The 20,619-nt window shown below is 43.3% G+C and overlaps 1 protein-coding gene across 15 annotated transcripts in view; it reads left to right on the forward strand.

The window, feature by feature from the left end:
• The window catches only part of UNC13B (unc-13 homolog B), a 239,348-nt gene that overhangs the window by 202,780 nt on the left and 15,949 nt on the right, over positions 1 to 20,619 (forward strand). For 8 of the 15 annotated variants that reach the window (XM_021065570.1, XM_021065580.1, XM_021065520.1 and 5 more), the window contains 13 exons: positions 2,171 to 2,249; positions 3,611 to 3,616; positions 4,670 to 4,744; positions 5,229 to 5,448; positions 7,772 to 7,999; positions 8,626 to 8,767; positions 10,949 to 11,118; positions 11,558 to 11,673; positions 12,021 to 12,184; positions 14,269 to 14,419; positions 15,863 to 15,931; positions 17,324 to 17,413; positions 17,757 to 17,885. In XM_021065570.1, the coding sequence (XP_020921229.1) occupies positions 2,171 to 2,249; positions 3,611 to 3,616; positions 4,670 to 4,744; positions 5,229 to 5,448; positions 7,772 to 7,999; positions 8,626 to 8,767; positions 10,949 to 11,118; positions 11,558 to 11,673; positions 12,021 to 12,184; positions 14,269 to 14,419; positions 15,863 to 15,931; positions 17,324 to 17,413; positions 17,757 to 17,885 (1,639 nt within the window). The remainder of the gene's footprint in view (positions 1 to 2,170; positions 2,250 to 3,610; positions 3,617 to 4,669; positions 4,745 to 5,228; positions 5,449 to 7,771; positions 8,000 to 8,625; positions 8,768 to 10,948; positions 11,119 to 11,557; positions 11,674 to 12,020; positions 12,185 to 14,268; positions 14,420 to 15,862; positions 15,932 to 17,323; positions 17,414 to 17,756; positions 17,886 to 20,619) is intronic. The other 7 variants (XM_021065583.1, XM_021065567.1, XM_021065586.1 and 4 more) reach the window with 1 other exon arrangement.

The following is a 20,619-nucleotide window of genomic DNA, read 5'->3' on the forward strand; positions in this document are numbered from 1 at the left end:
ACTCCCTGGGCTCCATCCTACTTTAGCTGTTATGAGTCACCTACATACTCCATTCCACTCTAGTGAAGACAGAAGTAGCATCCCTTACGAGCTCTGTGTATTCTGTTTCTTGTCTGGGAGTTTCAGACCCATGTGATTGCACCAGAGAGTCACTTTAAACTGCTCAACTGCTGCCTGTAACTGACTATTCTTAAGAGAGAAAAGAGATTAAGTGCCCCTCCCATTCCAGTGTACACTTCTCAAAATTACTTCTCAGGATCTTCCTTCTCTCTTTGTCCCACAAAAGCCTTTTGACATCAGAATTCTCAGTGGCTGCCTCCTCTTGCTTCTCACCAGGGAAGAAAAAAGATCATATCAAAAAGTTACCTACTACATTTTTACATGCTCCTTTTCCTTGTGATTTTTCTTTTTTATAGCAAAAGTTAATCATGTGAATGAGCAACCCTTTTTTCTTTTGTCAAAAGCTCATCTTTGTTGCAGAAAAACTTCTTGGCTTATGTGGGATGTTTTATGGTTTTTTTATGCCGCAAACTTGGGGCACCAGTTGCTTCTTCAACAGCCCTTCTTCAGGGCTTTAGCTCCTTTCTTCAGATAATTGTTTTTTTCTTTTTAGGGCCACACATGTGGCATATGGAAGTTCCCAGGGGCTAGGGGTTGAATAAGAGCTGTAGTCGTGGGCCTACACCACAGCCACAGCAATGCAGGATCCGAGCTGAGTCTTCGACCTACACTGCAGTTCACGGCAATTCTGGATCCTTAACCCACTGAGCAAGGCTAGGAACTGAATCCGCATCCTCATGGATACTAGTTGGGTTTGTTACCACTGAGCCACAATGGAAACTCACAGGCTATTTTATTTAATTTAAAAAAATGTTTGGCCACACCCATGGCATGTGGAAGTTCCTGGACCAGGGATCAAACCCTTGCCACAGCAGTGACCCAAACTGCTGCAGTGAAAATGCTGGATCCTTGACCCACTGTGCCACAAGAGAACTCCTCCAGGCTGTTTTAAAACGGAGCCATGCAGTGATTTTTCTAAATGCCTCCCTATTGTCAACTTTCCATTGCTTCAGCTTAATCCTTGAAAGTTGTCAAAAGTTTGGAACTTGTGTAGCTGTGGTAGTCTCATTGAGAACAAAGTTCACTGCCTGCATTCAGGAAGCTAGATGTTTAGAAATCAACACTGCTGATAATTGAAAGGTCAGAGAGATTTTGTAGTTCATCCCCCTCGTTTTATAGAAGTGATACTGAGACCCAAAGAGAGGAAGGAATTTCAGCAGAGGACATGGATTAAGTTGGAGGTAAAATTCGGGTTATCTCTATGAGAATGTTGTTCTTTTTGAGAAATTCTGTTTTTTTAAATTGCATATTATTATAGAAGAACAAGCAAAGAACAATGATATTAATAAGTATAAAAGAAGTATACAAGTTTTAGACATCTCAAATTGCTCCAGCTGTAATTTTTTCCCATTGACATGACCATAATGCTAAGCCAGACTCAGAGTCTCTTTGCTGTTTCCTTCCTAAATGGTCTCCCACAACCACCATCCAAATGATCTTTTGAAGTCTCCCATTCATTTCCCCTGCATCTGCTTGAGTATGCAGGTTCCTTTTTCCATGGAGACCCTTTTTCTTCAGAAGGCTTGGATGACAGAATTGGTGACCCTTTTACCCAGATTGGGGAAGGTTTCCTTTCTACATGTTACTGACTGGCAGTCTTGCTCACATGAGCAGCAGCTCTTATGTAGAACTATTCCTGTGGGTTCTGTTCTAGCACAGGTCAGGAAAGACTAACCTTGAGGGATCAGTGTCTCTGGCCTGAGTTTAGAGAGGAGCTATCTTAACCACCAGTTCTTACCTTGCTTTATGGAGCACAAGCGCCTTCAGATAAACAAAGGAGCCTTGGACTGGCACTGTGGGATAAAAAAGATCTCAGTCCTTGGCTAAAAACCTTAGAAGGAGACACTGAGAGCAGATTCCATTGCTCATCATTTCATGGCTTTATTTCCCTCCCTCACTTTCTGTCCTCCTTACCCCTCTCAAAGGCACATGGCAGAGATCTCAGTTCATCTTCTTCTGGGGCGAGGGTGAACAAGGAGAATGGAACACTGAACGTGCTAGTAACACAAGGCGGGACTGAAGATCCTGACATATTTTCCTCTCTCCCCAGGCCAGCTGGAGGGCTCTATGGCATTGATAGCATGCCAGATCTACGCAGGAAGAAGCCACTGCCACTTGTCAGCGATCTGGTGAGTAAGGACTCCTGTGCAGGCTTAGGCTGTAGCCTTAGGATATCTCCCACTGGGACTCGGCAAGCTGTCAGGACTGGAAGTGGGGCATTTAGTCGCTCACTGAGACTTAGTGATGGCTTCAGTGGGACCTTAAATTACCTCACTCCCTTGTCAGAGCCCGAGGTGCTCCATTAGCTCAAACTCCTGCCTGGCACATTTATAGCTTGAACCCTCAAAGCTGGGCTCTGGAGTCATCTTCTAGTTATGCATCCTCTAGTTATCTCTTTGGCCTCCTTTGATGGCCTGTAATGCAAACTTCCTCTGGTTCTGACCTAGATCACTGCCCTTCATGTGTGATAAGCATGACCAGTGTGACTCCTTCTTGGAGGTCAGGTGGAAGTCTCCCAAGACACGGGCTTTCTAGGCTATCTCTGTACTCCTACTCCTTTACCTAGTGTCTAGCATTGAGAGGTAGTGATAAAAATTTGTGGAATTGAATTGAAACAGGTTTAGGAGTTACAGCTGATCTCAGGATCTCCAGGATGACCAGAAGCTCCCATGTGAGGTTATACCTCCTAAGACAGAATCACCTCAAAGAATTTTCTGTAGTTTGGCAGGTAGTAAGGGTGGAGTGGAGCCCAGGTCCTCCCAGAGTCCCAGAGCCATAAGTTTAGCAAAGCCTGAACCTTTTTCTTATTTTCATTTTCTACTTCTATTTTCTTTTTCTTCTCCCTGTTCAATCTATTTTGTTTTTTTTTTCTGTCCATTCCTTTTTCCATTTCTCTTGCATTCTGTGCTTTTTTTTTTTCTCACCAGTTTCTCCCTCCTTAGTTGACTGAATAGAAGCATCCCCTGCTATTTTCTCTTCATCATTTCTTTCTTTCCTTCCTTTCCCCCTTGCTATTTGTATACCTTTCTCTTTTCCTCCTTTCCAAAGCATCTCTTCTCCCACCAACTCTTCATCAAGCTGTTCGGATGAAGATAAATTCTGATGTCATCTCTTTATTACCTTCTTCCTTGTCTTTCATCTTCATTTCTTCCTAATTTTTCTCATCCTCTGTTCCCTCTTTGCTCAATAGCTTTTTTTTTTTTTTTAAACTTAACTGATTGGGTAGCAGTATCTTATTCATTTCTTGTTTCCCCTCGTCTGTCTTTTAACCTTGCCCATATTTCACTTTATGGCATAATTCTTCTAGGCTATGGACCCTGGTCAGCTGTCTGGGTTGAAGACAGTTTTTGGTGACTAGAGGTAGAGGGGGTTGGGACATATTTTCTACTTTGGGCTATAGGGAAGAACCTCTCAGTTGTCTCTGAAAGTTCTCATGCCCTTGGGGGGACTTTAACGTCATGTTGTTCCTTTCTCTGCTTCCTCTGCACAGGCTATGGTGAGTGTCTCCAGATCCCCTTTCTATCCTTTATAAGAGTCCACATTCCAGACCACCTGGGCACATCCTGTTTCTCTCGCTTAGGCTGATATAATGATTCTGTCTGCCTGATGTCCACTGCCTTTGGCAAACCATGCGCCTCTCCAGGGGCTGCCCCTAAAGCTTGGACTTCGCAGATTCATGGGGCTCTTTCACACAAGTGCCTGGCTTGCAGGGCATCCCAGCTCTCATGCTTTAACGCCCTAGCCTGCTTGATTTCAGTGAGTCTAGGCTCCATTGCCCCTTTTACTTACCAAGTGCCCTGCTCATTTGGGCCACTGGCCTCCACAGCCCGCCTGTGATTGTGTGGGGATGGGGTGGTACCAGGCGGTAGAGGATATAGTATAGAATCATTGTTCCCAATGATGGTTCTTTTTTTAAAAAAAAAATTATTTTATTTTATGGCCACACCCATGGGATATGGAAGTTCCTAGGCCAGGGGTAAATCTGAGCTGCAGCTGCAGCAATGCTGGATCCTTTAACCCATTGTGCCAGGCTGGGGATTGAGCCCACACCTCTGCAGTGGCCAAAGCCACTGCAGTTGGATTCTTAACCCACTGTGCTCCAGCAGGAACTGCCCAGTGGTGGTTCTCAAATGTGACTCTGACAGAGTTGTGTGTCTGTCCTATTCATAATGATCTGTTACCTCTGTAATTCTAAACTTTTCCTTTGCCTTCCTATAAACAAGGAGTTTCTCTGGGTCAGATGCCTAAAAATATTTAAGAAAAGAGAAACTCTTTGGATGATACATCCCTGACAGAAGTGCTGTTCTGACATTGTTAGAATAGTTCCTTCAGGGCCATGGGTTTTGATCTTAATCTTGGGTGCTTGTTACCTATTATCCATGGGCAGTCCCCTGTGAATAACAGTAAAAAAAAAAAAAAAAAAGAGAGAGAGAGAGAGAGAGAAGGTAATAAATTATCATGAAATAGCTTTGGTTACTGAAACTCCCTTCCCAGGACTTTGCCCAGCCCTTGGTGGTAGCCAGAGCTGACAGTAAGTCTTCTCTCACAGTCATTGGTCCAGTCCCGGAAGGCAGGGATTACTTCTGCAATGGCTACACGTACCTCTCTCAAGGATGAAGAGCTGGTAAGTGACCCATGGGCTTTCATGAGTCCATTGGCCTATGGCCCAGTGATCATCTACATAGCCATACTTATTGGGAATTCAAAAGTGTTGGGCACATGTTGATAATGAAATGTGTAGATAGCATCACGTCTTAGTTTTGCACACTGGGAGAGGCAAGGATCCAGATCAAGGATAAACCAAAATTGCATCTTGGAGTATGTGACCACTGATGTCAGGATTTTATGGTGAGCCTAGTACCCTTTGTTTCCCTAAGAAGCCTGAATGCTGACTAGCATTCAGGTCAGACGTATCTTGGATGACCAGGGCATATGCTATTGGGGGCTTCTTTCTGCCAGGCTGAGCTATGGGCTGGGCCACACCAAAGCATCTTCTCAACTGCCAGAGGAGAAATCAGGGTTTTGGTAGCCCTGCAAGGGTCTTAGTTCTGGTATCTCCCAGAAGAGTGCTAAAGTCACTGGTGGGGGCTGGAATATGTGTCTTTCAGAAATCCCATGTGTATAAGAAAACCCTGCAGGCCTTAATCTATCCCATCTCATGCACCACACCCCACAACTTTGAAGTCTGGACAGCCACTACCCCGACCTACTGCTATGAGTGTGAAGGCCTGCTCTGGGGTATTGCCCGGCAGGGCATGCGCTGCAGCGAATGTGGAGTCAAGTGCCATGAGAAGTGCCAGGACCTGCTCAATGCCGACTGCCTGCAGCGTGAGTGCCCCTGTGGGATGATGGGTGGGGAGCATGGGCAGCAGAATAGTTGCAACAAAGAGCTAGGATGGCTAGATCATCATTCCTCCAATCTGCCTGATTCTGAAGTTCTTTCCTTTTTAGAGAAAGTAGCATCCTGAGTTAAGAGGCATTGCCTTTCCAAATAACAACAGCAACCAAAAAAAAAAAAAAAAAAACCACAAAAAACAAAAACAAAAAAAAAAATGGAGTTCCTGTCGTGGCGCAGTGGAAATGAATCTGACTAGGAACCATGACGTTGTGGGTTCGATCCCTGACCTTGCTCAGTGGGCTAAGGATCTGGCGTTGCCGTGAGCTGTGGTGTGGGTTGCAGACACAGCTCAGGTCTGACGTTGCTGTGGCTGTGGTGTAGGCCTGCAGCTGTAGCTCCAGTTTGACCCCTAGCCTGGAAACCTCCATATGCCTCGAGTGTGGCCCTGAAAAGCAAAACAAAACAAAACAAAAACAAATAAGAGTCCTTGTAGAACACCTACATTTAGCACATTTAGGAAAAATTCATTGAGCTTTTTATGGCGCTGTGGACATACTGCCCAAATGAGTAGAGCTGTGTTATTCGGGGACTCAAACTAATGAGGAGAGAGTTCTGTGAGGCTCTAGTCCTCACAGAGGAACCTCCTGAGGTTTAGACCCTAGGACTCAGGGAAGATGACATGTATTCCCTGCTTACAGATTGAGCTTTTAGACAACAGTGCCAAGAACAGAAGTTTCAAATGGATCAGGCAGAGGTCCAGAAGGAGAATGTGCCAGACTCCCAAGGCCCTTGTTAAATACGTGACTTGTTCTGCCACGGTAGAGGGAACAGGAGCAGAAAAAGCAACAAGTCTCTGTCACAGGAGGTGGTAGCACTCCAAGTTCTTGTCTCCTTACTCCATCCTGCTTGACTCGCACTACTGTGGCTAGACCCCAGGAAGAGCAGGCATAGGGGATGTGGAAAAGTATTTTCTTGCCCCTTCCAGGTGTTACTCAGAGCCAAGCCATAGCAATGAATGCTTCAATGATTGTGGTAGAAGAAAGAAAGGTCCCCTTTACACCCACAAGCACTTGACTCTCCCAAGGAAAGATATGTGACATAAAACAGGCCCAGTCTTCGAGGAATTTTTCACTTAAAATGTCTTTCTTTGAAGAACCCTACATTGGTGCTAGTGGCATGGTAGACATGAAGAGACAACCAGCACATAGCAGTAGAGATGGATGCTGGTGATGACTTTGACCAAATCCATCATGAGGGAGTGACAAGCCAGGGACGAGTAGGCTCCTGCTTTAATTGCTAAGAGCTAGCAGCTGGCTTCATAGGTTGCGTAATGGAAAACTCTGAAATCCTGCTCTATAGCTAGGATGTCCATCTTCTCCTTTCATAGGTCCCCATCCAGGGAAACAGCATTACATGGGATATGCTAAATGGCAAGAGTAGGGTGTAGCCTGGGGCATTTGTTATTTATCAGAAAATATCTCCTGCCTAGGGCTTCTTTAAAGTACATGGTGGAACCAAATGCCCTGCTGTAGGCTTCCCTGGGCAAGAAACCTGCTTTCCCTCCTCCCAGGGTTAGGATGCATATATTGACTGTCCTTTTTTTGCTCCAAGTTTTGTAATAAAGGCTTAAGCCTTTGGAGACTGGAGAGCGGTTAAGAGCCAGTCTGCAAGACCAGTAAAGGAAGGATAGGTCCTCCGCTCTAAGAAGCCTGGTTGGTGAAATACGCTGGAGGAGTCTGTGTTCTGCCATAATCCTTAAGACAGCAGAGAAAGCTTACTCACCTCTGAGATGAGCTGGCTGTGGTCATGGCTGGTGGAAATGACCCTTGGATAATAATAATGATGGTAACAATAATAGGGCCATTTATTGTTCAGTAAATGAAGTATCTAGCCCAACGGGCTAGATGCTTTTCATATGCTATCTAATATAATGCTTATTACAGATCCTGAGAGATAAGTGCCATTTCCTCCTCTTAGAAGTCTGTCTACCAAGCAAGTAGTGGTAGAGTCAGGATTTGAACCCAAGTCTGTCTGATTCCAAAGGCCATGCTTTTCCCACCATACCACACTCTTTGCTGAGATTGAAGGCACTGGAGCTATGGGGCAGAACTCAACTGTGTGCTGTGATGAATTCTGAGATCTGTATTATGGCTTGGCAGTTGGATGAGATTGGTGGAGTTGTTATGCCCACCCACCACCCCTCCCTGAAAACTGGGATGCCCATTGTGATATTTTGGCCCCATTCCTCAGCCACATTTTATCTGGTAGGTGGCCTGTTGGTTACCCTACTTTCTATCTCTGGCTATCCTGCAGGGGCTGCAGAAAAGAGCTCTAAACATGGCGCTGAGGACCGGACCCAGAACATTATCATGGCCATGAAGGACCGCATGAAGATCCGAGAGCGGAATAAACCAGAGATCTTTGAAGTCATCCGGGATGTCTTCAGTGTGAGCAAAGTTGCCCATGTGCAACAGATGAAAACAGTGAAGCAGAGTGTGCTGGATGGCACCTCCAAATGGTCGGCCAAGATTACCATCACTGGTGAGCAGGCCAGAGTTTTAGGGAAACTATGGGGAGGAGCCTGGGGAAGAAGCATCCTGAGTGTGAGGGAGCTGGGACTGGGGAGAAAGGGCACACAGAATGAGGGAAGGTGGAGGGCCTCATTATTCATCACTCCTCCTCTCCTAGACCCTGACACCAGAGGGTGCTGGGAGAGGCAAGACTGTACCTTAAAAGAGTATGAATACTTAATACAAGGCTAATATAAGGATTTGGTAACAATCTGATATTATAGACTTGAACAGTTTGATATTATAAGAGCTGTGGATGGGAGCTCAGAAGAAGGCAGACCAGGGTATAGTTGACCTGTAGCTTGCTAACTGGGTGGATATGGCTGAAGCATGCATGTATCAGACTATGTAAGGACCTGTAGGGGTAAGTGATCAGTTAGGGCTCTGGTGGGGTGGTAAGATTCTTGGGCTAGGCTTTGAGAGAAAGGCTTGTGGCTTAGGACTAAGGATAAATGTGGAGGAGTGTTGAAATCTGCTCCTGTATAAAGAGGAGATAGAGGCTGCTCTGAGATGGGAAACATGTGAGTTGTTCTTTGGAGGGCTTATGACTTCTGGAATGTACTCTGAAACCTCCTTCTGTGTGTGTTTGGGTTGCAGTGGTGTGTGCCCAGGGCCTGCAGGCCAAGGACAAGACAGGATCCAGTGACCCTTATGTGACTGTGCAAGTGGGCAAAACCAAGAAGCGTACCAAGACCATTTTTGGGAACCTAAATCCTGTTTGGGAGGAGAAGTTCCATTTGTAAGTCATGGTGGGCTTTGTCTTACCTAAGATTTGCGTATATTTTGGGAGCAGGGTTAAATCCTGTTGTTCGAAGCTTGAGCTCTAAGAGGAATGAAGCAGAGGCAGTGGAGGAAACCCTTTTGTCACATGCAGCACTTGGGCAGTGCCTATTCTTTCTCTGGCATTCTTCTTGTAGACTCTTGTATCAGGGTTATTGTACCCAAGCCCTATCCTAACTAGGGCTATTAAAGGGGTCCCTGGGTACACCAAACTGCTTTTTCTAGTGCTAGAAAGATTTCTTACTGCTGAGTGACAGAAGCAGGGACTGCCCACCCAATTGTGTGCCTCCCAGCACTGCTCTTCTGCCTAGGAAGGATTAGTTTCTTCTAGGGAATGGGGAGGAAACATCCTTGTCCTACAGCTGGCTAATTCAAAGATAGAAATCGGAAATTTGAGAATTTTCCATTTCCCATAAGGGCTCTGCTTTTTCTTTGTGCCTCAGCTTCCATTCCTTACTCCTTTTTTTTTTTTTTTTGCTTTTTAGGGCCACACCTGCAGCACATGGATGTACGTTCCCAGGCTAGGGGTCAAATTGGAGCTACAGCTGCCAGCATACGCCACAGCCATAGCAATGCAGGATACAAGCGGTAGCTGCTACCTACACCAAAGCTTATGGCAATGCCAGATCCTTAATCCACTGAGGGAGACCAGGGATGGAACCCACATCCTCATGGATACTAGTCGGATTCTTTTCTGCTGTGCTGAAATGGGAACTCCCACACCCTACTCCTTTATCCATTAACTCACTTTTTAAATAAACGATTTCATATGACAATTAGGAATGGTTGTTGAAAAATGACAAGCACTAGCCTAAGACTTGAACTGATGTCTGGTGCATCCAGATGCTTTGTCATACCCCTAATACCCATGACCAGGACTTTGAGTCTGAATCAGCTATAGCAGGTTGCTTATGTACAGACCTTCTTCTCTCGGCTCCTTGGAAGAGGACTAGGGAAAGCAGTTAGGGCCTAGTGAAATCAGCCTCTGATCTAGAAGTGATGATTACTGAGGGGAGCACTTGCTTTTCAAGGATCTGAATGGTTCCTGCTTAAATACTTATTATGATTAATTCTAAATCAGTTGGCTCTATAGTCAATTTTGCCTGCTTTTATATCCATTTAATAAGCAATTTGTATTCTGTATAAGACACTATACATGATAAAATATATCTAGAGGTGTAAAACAATCCCTGGTTTGAGAAGGGGGTTGGGCAGGGTTGTTTTGGGAGTTTGGGATTAGCAAATGCAAAGTGTTACATTTAGCATAGATAAGCAAGGTCCTACTGTGTAGCACGGGGAACTATATTCAATATCCTGCTGTTCACCAGACACTAACACATTGTAAATCAACTATACTGCAATAAGAAAAATAAACTTTTAAAGAAGGGCAATCCCTATCTTTAAGAGGCTTATTGATGACTTGTCTGTTATCTTTCAGTAGACCAGTAGTTATGCTATAATATTTTAACAGAATGTGCAAAGATATTATGAGAACATAGGGTAAGGAGCAGCAAATTCTGCCAAATACAACGTTTGGATAAGGCAACAGGGAGGGATCCAGAAAGCAATTGCTGAAGGAGAGTGTGAGAGAGGCGCCTAGGCAAACTACCTTCTCCAAAGGATACATCATAAAGGAAATGACAATTCAAGTGAATTTTAAAGAATGATGGAAGTTCACCCAAGCACATTCTTAGATAGATGGAGGAGTTAGGTAGAAAGCAGATATGAACAGATGGACTTACTGTAAGCATTTAATACCTTTCATATATAGAATTTTGGTTAGCAGTTGCTTTCTAGGACTCTGTGGCATCTGTCTGACAGTTTTCTGTTGGTGTTGTTGATACAGCTAGCTGCACAGGAAATCAGAATTGGCCCTAATTATTCCTCTCCCTCCCCTTTTGTCCCAGGGCAATAAGGACTGGATAATGGTACATAGAGAGGCACCCAGGCTGAGGAATGAAGAGCCATTTGCTGGGATAGCCTGACTCATTTGGGACCTGAGTACCATTGTTCTTTGGCTTCTTCTCTTCCTTTGCAGGGCCTCAAGTGCTGCTGATAGAGATTTGGGAGGGAATTGAAAGTAATAAGAGTGGGGGTTGCTGGGTCTGCTCATAACAGAGCTTGCCTAATTCTCTCACAGTGAATGCCACAACTCTTCCGACCGCATTAAGGTACGTGTGTGGGATGAGGATGATGACATCAAGTCAAGAGTAAAGCAACGGCTAAAGCGAGAGTCTGATGATTTCCTTGGCCAAACCATCATCGAGGTTCGAACACTGAGTGGCGAGATGGACGTCTGGTACAACTTGGGTGAGGAAGCAGGACCAGAGAAAGAGTTTAGTAAAGGAGAGCATGAATGGAGAACCTGGGGAAAATCCTGTTCATCAAAACCACCACTCAGTCCCCAAAGCATACTTCTCTACAGAGTATGCCTTACCTGCAGAGAACTGGCCATGAATAGAGACAGGGGACAGAGGAGGGGGGTGTCTGCAACTCACTCCAGCTGCATATTTTCCATGTTTCAGAAGGCCCTTTCATCTTCATACTCATCCTTAATCCCTTTAGCCCTGAGGGCACTACTGTTTTCCCACCCAAACAGTTCTGGGATATTTGTGGACTGGAAGGCATTCACCTGTTAGATGAACACTTGGGCCAATGCCTCCTTTTCCTTGGGTTAAGTTAGAATGGGGGCTGTCTATACTGTCTGTGGTTGCATTGGTGTCAACCTCCAGTTTTCTTTCCTTCCTAGAGAAGAGGACAGACAAATCAGCCGTCTCAGGGGCTATCCGACTGCAAATCAATGTGGAGATCAAAGGGGAGGAGAAGGTAGCCCCGTATCATGTCCAGTATACATGTCTCCATGAGGTGAGTCAGACCTTGGTAGATTGGGCACCAGAAAGCAATGTTGGGAGAGGTCTTTGGCAGTAAGTAGGATTGCTAGGTGGTTGAAGATCTGGAGCCCATTTTTATTTATTTTTTTATCCTTGACTCACTCTGCTACCCTGGACAGCCCAAGTAACAACCTCAAGCTCAGTTCTCTTTTACTATTGTGAGAACAACCTATTGGGACCATAGGAATTACTGAGCAATGACTTGAAGGACAGAATTTCTGTGGGACCCTATTCACATTCTCCTGGGTTTTACCAGCAGGCTTTTATAAACATATATATAACTCTTTAATATCAATATATATTTTACTCTGTCTCCTACAGAACCTCTTCCATTACCTCACAGACATTCAGGGCAGTGGAGGAGTCCAGATCCCTGAGGCTCGAGGAGATGATGCATGGAAAGTGTACTTTGATGAGACTGCCCAAGAAATTGTGGATGAATTTGCCATGCGCTATGGCATCGAGTCTATATATCAGGCCATGACGTAAGGCTCCCCTGGGCTCTAGGAAATGATTACCAACCCTTGGAATAGCTAATGAAGGCACACTGATGGGGCGGACAGGTCCTTAGTGGGGTGGTATACGGTGGTTGATTGCTTTCCTTTTTGAGCTGGATGGGGTGGATCTGTGCCACCAGGCTAAGAGGATGTATTTATATAGGGAATGTGTTAATCGGTAACTCAGGGAGAAGGTTTTTGTTTGCCTGCCACGGAGTTCACAGGTAAGAAGGAAAACGGAGGGTATGCAAGGACAACCTTGCCCAAACATCACAGGCCTGAGCAGACAGGGCATGTGTGCTCATGTATATGTGTGTGTGACAGACAAGCACTCACAGACTGACCTTGGAAAGGGCACTGAACTGTAGGGAAAGCAGCTGTGTCTGGAGTTGACCTAGACTCCTATAAAGGAAATTCCTACCTGCTATGAAAAGAGGTATAGCTTGTGTATTGGAGAGGCTGCCACTAGAGCTCTACGCAGAAAGTGGCATGAGGTAAGCAGAGGGTAGCTAGTGCCATGGCTGTGCTTCATTTATCATACAAAATTTTACTGAGTTCCTTCCATGTGTCATACATTGCTCTTCATGCTGAGAACACAAAGAAGACTAAGATGGGGCCTCTCTGCTTTGGGAACTCAGTCTAGCAGGAAAGACAGACCAGTAAACAAATAATTACCATATAATTTGGTAAATGCTGTGGAAGAAATAATCACAGTGTGTTTTGAGAGTATTTGAATTTTAGGGAAGACCTATGAGGGAAGGCATTGAAGAGTTGACACTCAAAATACAGAAAAGGATGGAGGGCATTTCTGGTAAGGCATGTGCAGAGATGTGAAGATGCAACGGGGCATAGACTTTTGAAAGAATTATAAGAAGTATGGTGTAGATGGAAGAAACAGGTTGAGGAATGAGGTTGGAAAATGGCCTCTATGCCATTCTTACTCTATTCACTCTTCCTGTTTGATCTTACTCAAGCCTGTGACCTCAGCCACTACTTCTAGGTTTAGGACTCCCAGATCTCTTTCTCCAGATCAGATCTTTTCCTGAGTTTCAGCTCCATTTTCATCTTCCTGGATATTCCCATGGGCACCGCAAATTCAACATGACCAAGATCCAAATCAACACTATCTCCACCAAATCTGTTCTTTCTATATTCCCTGTTTTAGTAAATGGAACGATTTACTACACAGTTGTCCAAACAGAAATTTAGGAGTAGCCTAAACTTTTCTTTCTCAGTACCAGCATCTAAAATCTCTAGATTCTTTCTACCTCCTAAAAATGTTTTTAATCTATCAGTATTGCAATAGCTTGGTAATAATGATGATAATAACAGCACCAGCAACTCGTGTGTACTATTTCCTTATGTGTCAGACACTGGTCTAAGTAATTTATGAATGTTAACTCACTTAATCCTCATATCCACCCTATGAGGTGAGTATCATTATTATTCCCATTTTACAGGTAAAACAACTGAGACATAAAGAAGTTTAAGTTTTCCAAGGTTACTGAGTGTGGAGCTAAGATGCAATCACAAAATCTGGCTCTAGAGTCTGTGCTCTTAATGTTTCCCCTTTCTGTTTAGTGCTTCATTGCTTCTTTTTTAACCCCCTTTGTTAGGCCTCACCAGTGGCCTATGCAAGTTCCCAGGCTAGGGATCAAACTGCAGTTGCAAGCCTACACCACAGCCACAGCAACGCAGGATCCAAGCCGCATCTGCGACCTATGCCGCAACTTGCTTTTTTTCTCATCCCTTCTAGCCCCCAGCCATTCTGATTTAGGTGATCTTCCTGTATATTGCCATAAAATTTTTGCATAGCATACCTTGGATTATTGATTTACTTTCCAACAATTGCTTTCTCTGCCAGGCTATCACCTTTTTGGATTCTAGCACTTGGCACAGGCCCTGGCACATGGTAGATGTTCATTGAATGTATATTTCAGTGAATAAATTATGAAAGTCCTGGTATGCCAAGGTGATTGGAAGCTTCGTACATCTGAATGAGATATTTTGATTACTTGGCTTTTCCTGCAAACCCTGAAAAAGTCTTTAAGGCTTGGGGTGCTGTTTTTCAGGCACTTTGCATGTTTGTCCTCCAAGTACATGTGTCCTGGTGTGCCAGCAGTGATGAGCACCTTACTGGCTAACATCAATGCCTACTACGCCCATACAACCGCCTCCACCAATGTCTCTGCATCTGATCGCTTTGCAGCCTCCAACTTTGGGGTGAGTGTAATGTAAAAAACATGTTACCTGCTTGTTCTCAATGAACAAAGTTGGGTTTTTCAGTTAGTACTGTAGAGCTGATATGCTTAAAATTCAGATAGCTGCCAACAGATAATGACCTTGTTTCCTTATGGGTATTTAGACTATACTAATAGACTCTCCTCAGACATAGATAAATGAAAGAAGGTGGAATAGCACCACTGTGGTTTGGCAGGGCAAGGAGGCGGGTGGCACCACCTGGACTCAGGGAGAACTCCTCTGGGCCAACAATTTGGTTAAGTCACCATGTTCCTCAGTCTTGCAGATTCACAAAGGAACGTACTTAATATTATTCTGTCTCCCTCTGAAAGATTCATACCACTTAAGTTCATATGAGACTGATGTCTGAGCAAAAATAACCAGTGTGTACCTGAGCCTCTCCCTTTCTAGTGTCTGGACTGTTTTCCTGATCCAAAGTATGCCCTCGTGTCGTTAAGGTACTTGAAAAGTTGAATCATTACTCATAATGTTACCTGACATAAGTTCAGTATAAACTGGATGAAATATCTCTGACCCACTGCACAGAATACTTCATTAGGGATCAAATTACTAATACTTTCAAATCTACTGGATCTCTGAGTCCTGTGTTTTGGTACTAACCACTTTTTTGATGTTGTTAATAATTTTTCTGTAGAGGAATTAGTATCATTGATTAAGCCAGTCAGATACATGGTCCATTCTGTCTCATCCCATTACATACTGACTTAAAATCTAATTATATATATAATGTTATCATTATATGAATTCTAGGAGTGCTATGCCAACAGCCTACAGGAACATGATTACACATTTAATTATACCTTTTCTATAAAAAATAGACCATTAAAGTAGTGTTTGTTGTTTATTTTGACATTAAAAGGCATGAACTAAGGGAAATAATGTGGAGTGTGGTTTAAAGAGAAACACCCTTGTGTCTGCCTGATCACCTTCCAAATGCATCACTGTTTCTCCCCGCCCCCCACCCCATCATCATTGCTAGACTGTAGCTGTTTAACTGTTAAGAGCTATCCCAAGATAAGTCATGGCACCATAGACTCAGGAACAAGTTGGAGACAGTGTTTGGAGTTTCCTTTTATCTGACTAAGATGATTAGTGTCCCAAAGGGATGGAGATGCACTGGTCATCTCCTCTTGATTCGTATAGAAAGCTCTATCCCCCGCCAGAGATTTGCTTTCCTCTCACCAATGTGAGATCCCTCAGTCTGAGACAGCTGCTAAGAGATGGAACAGGAGCAACCTATTCCATTTTTCCTTTCATTGTTTTCTCATGGGCAAATACGGGACAGGACATGTCCCCAACTCAGTGCCTCCTCCTCACCCAGAGATGGTTGTGTTTTTGCTACAGTTAAGGGGGCTTAGAAACAGATTATTTCTCTCTTGCTCATTATTTTTTTACCACCTTCAGAAAGAGAGATTTGTAAAACTACTGGACCAGCTGCACAACTCACTGAGGATTGACCTCTCTACATACAGGGTGAGTGAAGACATAGCAGTGGGGTGGGATAAAGGGTAATATCAAGCTCAGTCTAGAGAGACTCTGGGCCAATCATGACTATAAAAGTCAAAGGCAAGGAAAATTGGTCTGTGTCGTCACACCCATGTATATGACCATTGTCACTGACACCTGTTACTCTTGTAAGTCCAAGGATCATGCAGTATATAAATAGTAGCAGATGAGGCTGCTTTTTATAGATAGTTGGCTTTCTAAGCCCATTTATGTCACCCTGCCACAGACTCTGATGACATTCTCATCAGGGAATCTCCTAAGGATAATCTCTTTCAGAAATACCCCTTTAAAAATTAAATAATTACATTTCTTTCTTGCATCTTTCCATATTCTCATTTTCCAGGATAGGTAGGAAAATCAGGCTAAGGGGAGAGAGAGGGTAGCTTGGTTTGGGCAAGTAATTTGTAGAGGATGTCATGTCTGTTTCTAGGACAGAGAAAGGAAAGAGATATAGTAGGAGGGTGGATGCCTAAGACAGGACAGGGAAATGGGCAGTTTTTCAGTCTTCCTAAGTTAGTCCTTATTAGAATGACTTCATTACTTGCTTTAAAGTGTTGTGAATTTCCAGAACAGGCAATATACTCACATTAAAAAGTAAGTATAAAAACAACCTCAAAGTAAAAAAGAAGTGAAATTTTAATTATCTGCACTTTCCGTGCCCTCTATTTGCATGAATAATGGAGAGTTGACTGTATATCTTATATCTGGCATATAAGTAGCCATTTGAAGGTTTAAAAAAGTAATCCTTAAAATGGAGAGTGGCACAGCATCTTTCTTAAGCTCTCTTTGGCAACTTCCTCCTAAAACTCATGCCAAAGGGAATGAAGTGAGGCATGGTGGGAAGAACTAAAGAACTCACTCCAAAAGCAGTTCTGCTCAGAGCTTTGCCATCTGCTGGATCCAGAGCAGTAGAATAACTGGAGTCCACTGTATGGAAAGTCCTGGATCCCAGTCTCATCTGCAGTGTGGCTCCACTTATATTCCATGATATACAGTTAGATTGTAACTTTGAAAGAACTCACTGTTTGGGTGTAAGACTCTTCACCCAAGAAAAAAAAATGTGTGTCTGTCTGTGTCTTTGTGTGTGTGTGTGTGTTCATCTGTGCAGATGCTCACACAGTGCATGGAAAGTAGGGTTTGGGGTAGAAATGTATTGCTTTCTGGGCCAGGGATTATTAACCCCTACTTTTGGCAAGGGCCTGTGTCAGTGGAGAAGAGAGGGAGACCTGTAGTCTTACAGCTTTTTTGTTCAACTCAACTAGTGGGTAGCAGTTAGGGAAGATTCTGATTTCCTGCTTTTGGCAGGGAATGCTTGCATATTCCTCTGTTACTTTCTTACATTTGCTTGATTTGCAACAGAATAATTTCCCTGCTGGAAGCCCTGAGCGGCTTCAGGACTTAAAATCCACGGTGGATTTGCTCACCAGCATTACTTTCTTCAGAATGAAGGTAAGAGATGAACTGGGCTGGGTAGTCCTAGGCTGGAAACCTGGCCACAGGGACATGAAGAATAAGAATTGTTGGGAATAGCCTACAGGCTATAGGATTTATCATCTCTGAGCCCACATTTCCATATCTATTTCTGCATCATTTCCAAGAAGACCATAGATCAACAAGAATGGGCTAGGCAGTTCTCCTCATCAGCTACCCTGATAATTTCATCCCAGGGCAAGATCCAAGGACCTGTAGATGAATGAAGGAATCTAGAATAGTTTGGGGGGATTTTAGGAGGAGGTGTCACCCAGGTGAGCAGGACCCTGGACCCATATTTTTTTTTTTCATTGATTGGCAGGTGCAAGAACTACAGAGCCCTCCTCGAGCCAGCCAGGTGGTAAAGGATTGTGTGAAGGCCTGTTTGAACTCAACATATGAGTATATCTTCAACAACTGCCATGACTTGTACAGCCGCCAGTACCAGCTGGTAAGAGGTTCAGGGTCAGGTGGAGCCAGCTGCTAGTGGTTCTTGGAGCCTTGGCTTTCCTTTGCTGTGGTCATGTTAGAAGGGAGCTCAAGACAAAGTCAGTGTTCTTAAGAGTGACTGAATCGTGGAGTCAGGACCATCTACACCATGTAAGAAATTTGTGGATGAAACTTAGGTGAATGCTCTATGTTCCAGGCTCCTTTCTTTCTCCTGAGATCTGAACTACTTACTGGCTTATGGATGTTTAACTTTTCCCTCTGAGCACTTTTCTCTGCACTGTGGTCTGAGATCTCTTCATCAGCTGACTATCAAGGCTGACTCTGTCCTTCTGTGAGGCTGAGCTGCTTTATCTGGCTTAGGCTGGCATCCTAACTCAGTACCTGATGACTTTGTATGTTTTTCTAGATCTTTCTGATGCTGTTTTTTTTTTTTTTTTTTTTTTTTTTTTTTTTTTTTTTTTTTTTTTCTTATTTCAAGCCAGGACTTTCTTCTGGATCTAATTACTCAGTTACCGTTCCTATCTTAGGAATGTCTTGCCAACCATACATTTGCAGAGTAGATTCCCTTCGGTTCAACAGATAGTATTGAATGTTTGTTTTAGGCCAGCTCTGAGGAAGCATAGTGCTCCTTCAGTTAGTTCACAGTCTCATGAGCATATGTATAACTCTTAACCAAAGTTTGTTAGAAGGGCCTTGAAAAGGGGATAAAACTGAAGGAGGAAGAAATCACTCTTGATCAGATCATGGGAAAAGCTACATGAAACAAGGACCTTTGAGATAGACCTTGAAAGGCTGTAAGATTTGGAATGAAGATGGTGGGAGGACAGCCTCATCCTCTTGGACATTTATCCTTTGGTGAATACATCCAATTTGGAATGCTTCCTAGCAGTACCTTAGTAAACACTAAAATCTTGTTCATACTGCCTCCTCTCATTGTCACATGTGCTTTCTGTACAGGCGCTATCATTATGTTTGCCTCCTTTTAAGGTCTGTAAAACCTCCCAGTGGTTTTGAAGTCCATGGGAGGTTTTCCAGGGGCCTTTGATTTAGCTTGCCACACTCAAGGCTCTGTCATCCATCTATGGATTCTCTCTGGTTGGAGAAAGACACTATTCTCAGCTTTTATCTTTGAATTGTGCAGGGATCTGTCTGAATATTTGGTCTCCATTACCTAGCATCAGATGAACCTAGGCTTTGAAAGAGACTTTATAAACCATTCAGGGACTTTTTTTAACCTTTGTATTTTGCTGACTGTTTTTCACTTTCTCTCACCTCATTTTCTCATTATTCATTGTTTGTACTGAAGTGTAAACTCTTGATGGCTTTTATTTCCCTCTACTGACCTTTGGTCATCGGTTCATTCATCTATCCATTCATTTAACAGATAGAGCTCTAGGGATGTAAAACTGATGAAGACCCATCTTTGCTTTTGGAAAGCTCACTGTTTGGTGGAGGCAGGGGGAAAATTACTACATTTACTGTTTTTCATTATTTTCTGGTTACTGTATTTTGATGTAGTTGTAGTTGTCTGTTACATCTATATGAGAGGGTACTCTGGGAGCCCAGAGAGAGGCATCTAACCAGACCAGGAACGTCAGGGAATACTTCTCAGAAAAGGTAAAACTTAACAAATTTTGAGTAACGAGTAGAAATTAACTAAGGAAAGGGGCCAGGGAGGAGGGGGATACCAAATAGAAGAAATAGAATGTTTGGAGGACAGAAGCTTGAATGAATTTGTTAATTTGAAGGAATATAAGCAGTTTAATTATGTTAGTTACAGTTCAGGCTTTAGAGTTCAGCTCTCTGGGATCAAACATTGGTTCTGCTATTTATAGCTCCATGACCTCGGGCAAGTCATGGAACCTCACGGTCCTTCAGTCTCTTCATCTGTAAAATGAAGGTGATAATAATTTCTACTCAATGGCGTTGTTATGAGGATTAAATGAGATAATGTTTGCAAAGTTCTTAGAGTGCCTGGAATATAATAAACACTAAATAATTGGTGGTAGTGGTGTGGTGAAGGCAGCAGCAAAAGGGAGTGGTTAGATATGAGGTTGAGAGAGAGGTCATATTTCAAGCTGTGGAGCTGGAACTTTATTCAAGGATGGAGGAAGTAACACTCTGAGATTCTCCTTCGAGAAAGATCGCTGACAACTGAGTGGCAGAAGGATTGGACTAATGATTAAAGACCAGTTAATTGATCCTTAAATTATAAGAGCGTGAGCCAAGATAGTGGCAGAAAAAGTAAAAGCAAGAAATATATATATACATGACTGGGTCACTATGCTGTGCAGCAGAAATTGGCACAACATTGTAAATCAACAACACTTTAATTTAAAAAAAAAGAAGAAACGTTTTAGTTTGATGTAGTCCCACTTGTTGATTTTTGCTTTTGTTGTCCTATCAAAAAAAAAATTACCAAAACCAATATCAAGGAGCTTTTTCTATGTGTTTTTTCCTAGGAGTTTTATGGTTTCAGGTCTTTTAAGTCCTTAATCCATTTTGAGTTAATTTTTGTGGGTGACATAAGATTGGGGTGCAGTTTCGTTCTTTTGCATGTAAATATCCAGTTTTCCCAACACTGTTTATTGAAGAGACTGTCTTTCCCCATTGAGCATTCTTAACTTCACAAGGCCTTTTCTTATCCAGCTAGGCAAGGAACTTCCTAGATGCAGTTCTCCCTCCTAATGACATTCAGGGGGTTAAGAGAAGTTTTGCTTCACTGAAGATTAGGG

This window comes from Sus scrofa, chromosome 1, assembly GCF_000003025.6.
Source record: "Sus scrofa isolate TJ Tabasco breed Duroc chromosome 1, Sscrofa11.1, whole genome shotgun sequence".
Taxonomy (NCBI): domain Eukaryota; kingdom Metazoa; phylum Chordata; class Mammalia; order Artiodactyla; family Suidae; genus Sus; species Sus scrofa.